This window comes from Pygocentrus nattereri, chromosome 20 (genome assembly GCF_015220715.1).
Source record: "Pygocentrus nattereri isolate fPygNat1 chromosome 20, fPygNat1.pri, whole genome shotgun sequence".
In the NCBI taxonomy this organism is placed as follows: domain Eukaryota; kingdom Metazoa; phylum Chordata; class Actinopteri; order Characiformes; family Serrasalmidae; genus Pygocentrus; species Pygocentrus nattereri.
The window spans coordinates 33635030-33645029 of record NC_051230.1 but is presented as its reverse complement, the minus strand read 5'-3'; the positions used below and the strand labels follow the sequence as shown (position 1 = coordinate 33645029).

The window sequence follows — 10000 nt, the reverse complement described above, 5'->3', positions numbered from 1 at the left end:
TCCTGCGTAGAGATGAGCATTTCAGTCAGAGTTGTAGAGAATTATACGACAGTTATTCAAAGACCAAATAAATACGCAAATAAATAAACAATTGATTAAGTAAGTGTCTAGTTCCTTTGGCTATAAGCTACCGCACACTGGCCGTGTCATGAAACAATGACCATCTCACTACTGTACTGTATTAAACCCAGATCACAAATCCATAAAGGACGACTTTAAACCACGAATGGTCAGAATTTCTAGTGTAAAGCCTCCCAGAAGAGTAGAGGCTGTTACAGCTAATACCACCTTCACTGTGGGAGGAGATGTTCAGGAGGCACATGGAAGTGATGGTGTTCAGCTGTACCGTATGGCTTCTTATGTGGGACCACCAGTCGTATGTTTTAGGCGTAATATCAGTGGAACATGAGCAGCTGTAGTTTATCGCATGCAGGTTCTTTATGATAGGAGTCTCTATCTGTGTGAGCTGTGATGAGTCTGTTCATGTTTGTTAAAGTTTATGTTTGTTTTATGTTTGTTTTTGTTTCTAATCCCATCCCCAGTCGGGCTGCTCTGACTCAGAGGGATCAGAGGTAGGACGAATGATGATGATGATGATGAATGTTCTACAGTTTGGTCCTGTAGGTTTAGTAGTATTGTCATTGTGCTAGAGGTAACCTTCACCTATATGTCTATATAATCTAATGTAATTGATGATGATGAAGCAGTGGGTTTAAAGCAACAGTTCAGCCAAAATGTACCCTCTTTTACCCCAAATGCAGTGAGTCAGCCGGGACATGTTTGGTGTCTGAGGTTTACTTCTTCTTCTAATCCAGTATAAATCTCTGTTAAACAGTATGTGGGAGCTTTTCATCCACCCAATCACAAATAACCATGTGAGAATGTGGGCCCGATTACAATTATGTACACAAGGATTTTTCGTTTTTTTCTGTTTTCCAGTCAGATGTTAGTAGGAGTTAGTCGTTTATTCTTTTTGCCAAAAGATTTAGAGAAATCTATGTAGGATGTTTGTTGTTAAAGCTGAAGAAAGTATCATTAGTGAGTCAGGAGAAAACAGGCAGCTGTGGGTGAATCAGCGGACCATCTCTTTGAGTCTGTGTGCGTGATGTTCATACATAAAGACGTACGACGGTGTGAACTGAGCAAAGCGACATGACTGAGTTTTCTTTCAGTTCATTTTCAGTCATCAGATTCATCCGCTTGGGGAAGGGGGCCTCAGTGGTCTGGAACGCAGTAACACATATCCACCAGGGAGGTCACCAAATCCCCAAATCTTACATAAAAACTGTCTAACTTTAAAACTCTAAGTTTCTCTCATTCTGTCCGCTTAATTTGCTCCTTAATCACTGTGAGGTAATTGAATTGGGGGCTGAATGTTCAAATGCATCAAAATCGGTTTCTTTTGGAATAGAGTGGAGTAGAAATGAATCAGATCATCTGAGCAGTCGCAGTTAAACAGCTCAGCAGTGAATCTTTTCAGTGACTTTGACTGAAATAGAGCTGACACAGAAGTCTGATCAGTGCTCAACATGCACACACCTCAGTATGTATGTGTTGGTGCAGATGTGCAAAGCAGGGTTTAGCTGTTTCGCTCCAGCTGTGCCGTTGATAGAAACAGCTGTGTTCAGACCGTTAGTGCAAATGGAAAAGACAAGCACAAATAAGTGTTGCTGTCAGGACAAAACTGCATATCTTTATTTTCGTTTGTCATTCTTTGGTACATTTTGAAAATACCAGCTGCAATTCAGATTATAATATAATTTCCTGATGAACGGACCAGTAGAAACGGTTGAACATTTCTTCTGATTTGATTCCATTAAATTCCTTTCAAGGTTAAGATGTTTTTTTCCATCTCTTGTAAAGTTACAGTTATGGAGATGACAATATACACAAAATACAAAACCAACCAAAAAAAAACGAGTACATGCACACATAAAGCCGTTCACCCAGAGAGATTCAAGGTCCTACTAATCTTGCAAGCTATCGTCAAATAATCTGGGGTCCCTTAACGCAGCCTAGAGCTGCCTACTTTAACAGGAAGGGGCCGTTAGACCGATCACTGTTTCTGTTTGGCGTGTAGGAGAGGGTGATTTTCAAAACAAGTCTGCAACCAATAGAAATCCACTAAAATCAGATCACGAAGGCCAACATGCCAGGATGTCTCGCTTAAAAGCGATAAATGTTTCAAATAACATTTCAAATGACTTTTAAAGACATTTCGTCCTAAAATTTTTCAGTCCAGCAACTGTCCGTCTATAAAACGGTTTCTCAACCACTGTGTAAGGGATCCACACGCCATTTAGTGGTCCTCAATACTGGAGTGGACCAAAAATGTGTTACATGAAGGCCACACGAGGTGTGTTTCCTTCCAAAAGCGCTCAAGGCAGTGATTTTACACGAACAACGCAACTTAACTTCTCCAGACTGGACGGGGGCACAAACGGGGGTGAAACAGTTTTCAGTTCTTTTGTAAGATTCGGGATTTTGGAGACGCCTCTGGTGGAATTTTTGAGTTCATGTTCACTGATTCATGCCCCATATGTGGTAGAACATAGCTTTGTTGAAAATTTCCCAGACATTCAATTTTTAAGCCAGTAAGTTTATCCTGCTGCCTTTATGCTTTCTATTGATAAACATGTGGACCTTCAGATGGAAGAGATTCCAACGTGGACGTGCGGGTAACCGGAACAAGACTGACAGAGTAGTTGTGGCCAATATAACGTGCACCAGATATCAGGAAACATTGGAAAAAGCCTATTTGCTGTAAGAAGACCAGTGAAATGTACAGTAATATAAACCATAATATATAATATATTATATAATATATAATATATATACCGTAATATATCATTCAGTGAATTCATTCACATCGCCGTTTTTTCCCAGCTTATTATGGTTCACCTCAACAGCGTTTTCTCCGTCAAATTTCACAACTTCTTACCGAAGACGTCTTGGTGGACCGTTCCATTTAGCCTTATGTGACGCAAACGAGAAGCCTTCATAGGACAGAGCTACTGAGTTTTCTCAGCTACAGCGTAGCCGCGGCCACTCGATGCTCAAGCACAAGCAAACAAATAAAAGAAATGAGTGGCTAATGTTAGCTAGCTGAGCTAAACATTGCCTCCAGAAGCACGTCACATCAAGACCACCCACACGGCGCTGAGTTGGGTTTACCTACAGCTTATCAGTGAAGAAGCGTTTTCCTCGTTAACAAACACAGTAAAGACTTGATTTCTCCACTTTCTCCTCTGTAGATGGACAATAGAGAGAAGGAGAACAAGGTGGGTCCAGTGGAGGCACCGTTAAACACTTCTTACCTTTAGCAGTGTGTGATGGATGTACTGTGTGATGTGTTGTTCTGCAGTGGTGTTGATTTCCCTGACCTGTACATACTCATAACTGAGTTCAGTACAGGACACTCTGTGTCTGTGACCCCCTGGGTTAGTTTTCTGTGTGTGTTTGTGTTTCACTCCATTATTTCCTGACGTTGTAACTTCAAGTGGTAGTTTGGCTGAAAACTGAATTCCCCACTTTCCCCTCCACCCACACCAAATGGATTTGATCAGACGTGTTTGGAAGTTTCCTATTTAGTTTAGGCTAATGTAGATAATAATGGAAGCGTATACCTCACCAATTAGCATGGTGCTAACTGCTTGCCTGTTCTTCAGTAATCTTGAATAGGCTTGGTTGTGTAAGACAAGGTCGGTCCAGACCTCGAGAGTTAATGCAAATGTATTTAATGCAAATGTAATTTTTGCCAGTGCGATTCCCTTTACAGATTCAGACTGAGGTGTTTATATGTTCACTCTGTTCAACAATCTGATGGAAAATCTTCGTTTACATGCGCACTATAAGTAATCCGATCCAAAATGGTGCACATGCGTGGAGAACCACTTAGAGTGAACGTTACCATAACAGCGAACATCACATGAGGTCCAGTCAGTGTGAGATGAGCAGCAGTGAGCAGTGCTTGTATTTTTATTTGCATTAAAATGATGTCAGACTCAGAAGAATGTCCTTCACATGCCCTTAGTAAAGAAGGCCAAAAGGAAGACGTCGAGATCAGAGCATGAACTTCGTCTCCTCTGCAGACCAGTTTCTGCTCCACCATGTTGAATGATATAAACTTTGGCCAGAACCGTTGATGAGTTCTGCGCGTTCTCTACGACGCACATGCGCAGAACGTACTTAGACGTTCCGAAAGGGAATGTAATTGGATACAAGCCTTTACATGTCTATTATTCTTCTATTTAATGGATTATTCACAGGATTACCTACCTCGTTCAAATAGAAATTGTATTCCAAATGGCCTCAATCGGACTAGACTATTCCGATTGAGCTATTAGTCGGATTATTAACGGATTATTAGGCTGCGTGTAAATGTGGCTACTGTGAGGTTTACATGCCCGCTGCCTTCTTCCAAGCATGTATTATTTAAACTATCCATCTGTCTGCAGCCTATCGGAGTAAAGAGGGCAGGTAGGGGCGGGGCATATATGGACACACCCACGCTGAAATAACTGGGCTTTTTTCTGAAGAGCTTATAAATTCTAGGGGTTTTGATTTTTGAGGTTTATTTTGTCAGAGGCTGCTGAAAAGTCTTCATTAAGCTGAGCCAGACTAATCAGTGTAGGACAATATTAGAGCTCATAAAATATGAAAAATTAAAAACCTTCATTTTGTGTACATCCTGAAAATATTTATCAAACCTAAATCAGACACGCCTCCAGAGTTCTTAGAAGCTGGTTCAACTTTGGCTTCAAAAAACTTTAGCTAAAAAAAGTTTAGCTAATACGTTGGTTTGTTTGTTTGTTTGTTTGTTTGTTTGTTTGTATTCCTTCTGGATCTTTCAACTCCACATTCACAGACTGACCTGCTCCAACAGTCACACATTAACCTCAGCATCATTACTGACCAAACAGTGGGCAGGAGTGGTTTTTGGTTCATCTGTAACCATGGCGACAGGGTCAGCTGATGGCTCTTGACCCCTCCGTGTGCTTGTTGAGTGAACCTCAGTCCCGGCCTGACTCGATTGTTTCTGTTCGCAGCTTAAACTCCTTTCATCCTCTATCACTCATCCTTCATATCCCTCCATCTCTTTAGTCTCTCGGTGTTTTATTCATTCTCATTGTTATTTTTCTCTTTTTCATGTCTTAAAGCTCAACAAGCAGAAGGTGGGTGTTAGTCATTAATTACATAACTACATTAAAGCCCGTTACAGGCTACAGAATACTGTGTGTTTATGTCCATTAGTCAGATCTCCAAATCTATTTATTTATTTACTCATTTGTTTATTTATTTGGCAGGGAGGCATGATATACAGTCCAGTGCAAAAGTCGTAGACACATTGTTTAAAAGCTTTTATCTTGGCTGTGTTTTTGCTTTTAAAACTGGAGTAAAGGCCTTTTTTAACGGTTCATATCTTGTGATCTAGTCTGAAATGTGAAGTTTATCCTCGATGCTCGCAGCCTTCGCTTAGATTTGTTCAGTTCCATCAGGGGCTCCTTCGATTTAACACACTGAAGTAGTGATTAGCCCAACCAGGTACTGAATGCAATGAAAGTGTCTGTTTACTGCACTCAGTAATCCGATTATTATCAGATTACTGCAGTTATCGGATTAAAATGGCCCATAAACAGCACACTCTGATTTCTTAGATCGGAGTAAGGTCTAGAAACCTGATAAAGAGGCTGGACTTTAGCTGAGTAATCAGATTCTCAGAGCTGTAAGCTCTCACTCTGATTTCTTTCATTTCTTCCAGTCTGAGCATGTGCGAAAACAGACTGCTGTACCGTGAAAAATGAGGCACAGCAAAACACTTTAGGAGAGAAGCCGAATCCACATGCATGCTTGAGGAAAGGAGGGTTTAAATATTCTTCATCTTCTAGATGATGTAAAAAAATAAAAACGTGACATGAAGTTTGAGCTTTACGTTACGTTTACGTCACATCTTCTGTGAGTTCTGTGAGTTTCTGTGAGTTTATTCGCTGGTTGTAAACAGAAACCTGATTCCACTCGTTGACCTGGAGTTTCCTCATCATCTGACTGCTCAAGTGCGTGTAAAGACATTGATCGGATTACTGACAAAATCAGATTTTCTGCAGTTACCAGATAGTTAAGTGCACCCACACTCACCCATATTTGTATAATCAAACACTAATATCATTTCTGTTTGTTCTGAGCAAAAAACAAACCTACAGCCCAGATAATGGCTCTAAAGAACTTTTCCTGGCTGTGTTAGCCTAGTGATAGATGTGATAGCAGCAGCTTTAGGCTTTTTTCTGTGGGTGATTTCTCTTCATCTTTTTGTTCTCTTTTTTCACTCCAGACTGGCTCCAAAAGGGAGAAGGTGTGTACATTCTGTGAGATTTGCTTGTGTGTGGTTGATAGAATGATTTATTGATTGATTAATTGATTTTACTTGGTGATTAAATACATATAAACATTGCACGGCAGCCACTAACACAGAGAATTAAAACACGATGAAACCTTTAAAAATCATTTTCACTGTTGTCACATGAACTAGAGAGACCGGCCGGGTGGACTGTCTGTTATACACTGATATAAGTGCCCTCAACTTACTGGAACAGTGTTTTTAACAGTGAGCAGCATCTTAATGTCAGTCAGCATAATATAATCAGCTCATAATATAATCAGAACGACAGCAACTCAGCCACAAAGCGGTTGGCCATGTAAAATGACAGAGCGGTCAGCGGATGCTGAGGGGCATAGTGCGCAGAGGTCACCAACTTTCTGCAGAGTCAATCACTACAGACCTCCAAACTTCATGTGGCCTTCAGATCAGCTCAAGAACAGCGTAGAGAGCTTCATGGAAAGGGTTTCCATGGCCGAGCAGCTGCATCCAAGCCTTACATCACCAAGCGCAATGCAAAGCGTGGAATGCAGTGGAGTAAAGCGCCGCCACTGGACTCTAGAGCAGTGGAGACGTGTTCTCTGGAGTGACCAATCACGATTCTCTGTCTGGAAATCCGATGGACGAGTCTGGGTTTGGCGGTTGCCAGGAGACGATACTTGTCTGACTGCATTGTGCAGAGTGTAAAGTTTGGTGGAGGGGGGATCATGGTGTGGGGTTGGCCCCTTAGTTCCAGTGAAAGGAGCTCTTAAAGCTGCAGCACCAAGAGATTTTGTCTTCTCGTCCAACATCAGTGTCTGATGAGCAAATATAGCGTATAAGCAGTCCCATGCAAAAGTCCAGGACTGCTCCTGGCCACTTTATACATTTTGTTGATTTTCTGCATGAACATGTGCTGAGGTATCCTGGACAGTAGACACACACAGTCGGCCATTGTTCTGTTAATTTTACTGCACTATTTCTGTTCATTTGCTGAGTTTATTGGAGACTTAAAACTTAAAAAGGGTCGTAACTTTTCTACAGACCACGTTTTATTCCTTATTTTCCTTAACATTCAGTGAATGAACAGTAATTGTGAATTAAAATGTTCAGTTTTCTGTACAGGATGTGTTCAGTTTTAGAGCAGCTCTTATACTTTTATTATGAGATTGTTTGTAGATTGTTTTTGAGTTTCTCTGATGACCTAATATACCAAGATGTGACTGTGTAACTAGATTGGCTTTTCTAGCTATATCTTTGTTTAACTTATTTATGTAAGGCCTTTTAAAGCCATATCTTCACTTGTTTGGGACCCGTCTATTGCCAAGTCTTTCGGACCACCCAGTCAGCTAATCAACCACTTCTCAAAGTCCCTGATTGGCTGGATCAGATGTATTAGAGTGAAGTAAGGGGCGGGGAGCTTAGTGGAGGCAGGGTAGAGCTCAACTCTCCAAGACCCCTGATGTGGTTATAATGTATTATGCCTTAGACACCTGATCACACTCTGAAGTTCTGCACTGACATTCTCAGCAGTTGCGTGTTTGTTTAATTTCACCTTTTGTTTGTTTGTGCTTTGACTCCAGGCTGAAAAGAGGGACAAAGAGAAAGAGGTTCGTTCCTGAAAGTCTCCACACTGTACTGTGTAGCAGTTTTGAGTTCAAGCACAGTATTAGCAGCTCAAAATTCCCACATAAGTCAGTGTCTGAGATGTAAACAGAGAGATTCAGAGCATGATGGGAACCAGGGGTCGCCATGACTACAACATAGACATTTTATTTACTATCTAGAACCACCAGAGAACCCACACTAGTCTTCTGAGTTTATATGGAAGGTTGATGATGGAAAACAGTGGAGAATCTGAAATAATAAGTTTAAATATATGAAATGAACTTTGAACATACAGCAATGTGTGAAAGTCTTAGGCACCTAAAACTAATTTTAAAAATCTATTTATTTGTGTAGTTTGCGTTTATTTGCTGAGAAAAGTGTTAATATTTGAATAAACAAAATATAGAATATTAATTAATAATGAATAATTCATAACTAGTTCATGCAGGAACCTTCTATGAGAAGCTTTTAGAGGTGGACGTCTGGTTCCTATCACCACAACTGTGAACAGTTCTGACTCGGTAAGTTTCTCTAGAACAGCGGTGTGAACGGCTCTGAACGGCTGTTTACATCTCAAATGGTTAATTATGTGGAATTTTGGAGAGAATAGTGGACTTCCCCTGAGTAAGTACTGAGTAACTTGCAGACCTGTGCTAGTTGGTTCCCCTCATGGCTGTTCACTGTAATACGTTTGTTCAGCTCATTCTCTACAGAGTATTTGGAGTGTGTGTGTGTGTGTGTGTGTGTGTGTGTGTGTGTGTGTGTGTGTGTGTGTGTGTGTTTGTGTGTGTGTGTGTGTGTGTGTGTGTGTGTGTGTGTCTTATTATTAAAGAGTGTTTTCTGGTTTTGTTCTCGGGGCTGTTCTGCGCTGTGAAGGAGGAGCGAAAGATGAAGGAGGTGAGTGAGACTGTGTGGGAGAGACTGAGGGAGAGACTACGTTGGAGAGACTGGGAGAGACTTTGTTGGAGAAACTGTATGGGAGAGCCTGTGATGGAGAGAGTGTGTTGGAGAGACTGTGTTGGAGAGAGTGTAGTGGGAGAGACTGTTTGAGAGACTGTAGTGGGAGAGACTATTGGAGAGACTGTATGGGAGAGCATGTGTTGGAGAGACTGTGTTGGAGAGACTAGTGGGAGAGCATGTGTTGGAGAGACTGTGTTGGAGAGACTAGTGGGAGAGCATGTGTTGGAGAGACTAGTGGGAGAGACTGTTAGAGAGACTGCAGTGGGAGAGTGTGTTTGAGAGACTGTAGTGGGAGAGACTATTGGAGAGACTGTATGGGAGAGCATGTGTTGGAGAGAGTGTGTTGGAGAGACTGTGTTGGAGAGAGTGTAGTGGCAGAGACTGTTTGAGAGACTGTAGTGGGAGAGACTATTGGAGAGACTGTATGGGAGAGCATGTGTTGGAGAGACTGTGTTGGAGAGACTAGTGGGAGAGCATGTGTTGGAGAGACTGTGTTGGAGAGACTAGTGGGAGAGCATGTGTTGGAGAGACTAGTGGGAGAGACTGTTAGAGAGACTGCAGTGGGAGAGTGTGTTGGAGAGACTGTGTGGGAGAGCATGTGTTGGAGAGACTGTTAGAGAGACTGCAGTGGGAGAGTGTGTTGGAGAGAGTGGGAGAGCATGTGTTGGTGAGCATGTGTTGGAGAGACTGTGTGGGAGAGAGTGTTGGAGAGACTGTTAGAGAGACTGCAGTGGGAGAGACTGTTGGAGAGAGTGGGAGAGATTGTATGGGAGAGACTGTGAGAGAGACTATGGGAGACTGTATGGGAGAAACTGTTGGAGAGACTGTGAGAGAGACTGTAGTGGGAGAGACTGGGAGAAACTGTGGGAGAGACTGTTAGAGAGACTGTATGGGAGAGACTGCAGTGGGAATGCTGGAATGTTAGCAGTAGGAATGAGAGGAATATCCTGTTTAACACTCCCTCTGTCTCTGTGCTTAAAGTGTGTTTGACTTCATCAGTAACTACTATGAATTATTGAGTAACTACGATCAAGTATTAAGTAATTACTGTGTAATATGTCATTTCTATCATTTCAAAAC

At 41.7% G+C, this 10000-nt stretch overlaps 1 protein-coding gene across 3 annotated transcripts in view; it reads left to right on the top strand.

The window, feature by feature from the left end:
- The window catches only part of LOC108415385 (protein unc-13 homolog B), a 177711-nt gene that overhangs the window by 152827 nt on the left and 14884 nt on the right, over nucleotides 1-10000 (top strand). For 2 of the 3 annotated variants that reach the window (XM_037531697.1, XM_037531696.1), the window contains 5 exons: nucleotides 543-572; nucleotides 5160-5174; nucleotides 6329-6349; nucleotides 7936-7962; nucleotides 8837-8857. The exons of the other annotated variant lie outside the window; for it this stretch is intronic. In XM_037531697.1, coding sequence (XP_037387594.1) covers nucleotides 543-572; nucleotides 5160-5174; nucleotides 6329-6349; nucleotides 7936-7962; nucleotides 8837-8857 — 114 coding nt within the window. The remainder of the gene's footprint in view (nucleotides 1-542; nucleotides 573-5159; nucleotides 5175-6328; nucleotides 6350-7935; nucleotides 7963-8836; nucleotides 8858-10000) is intronic. 3 annotated transcript variants of the gene reach the window in all.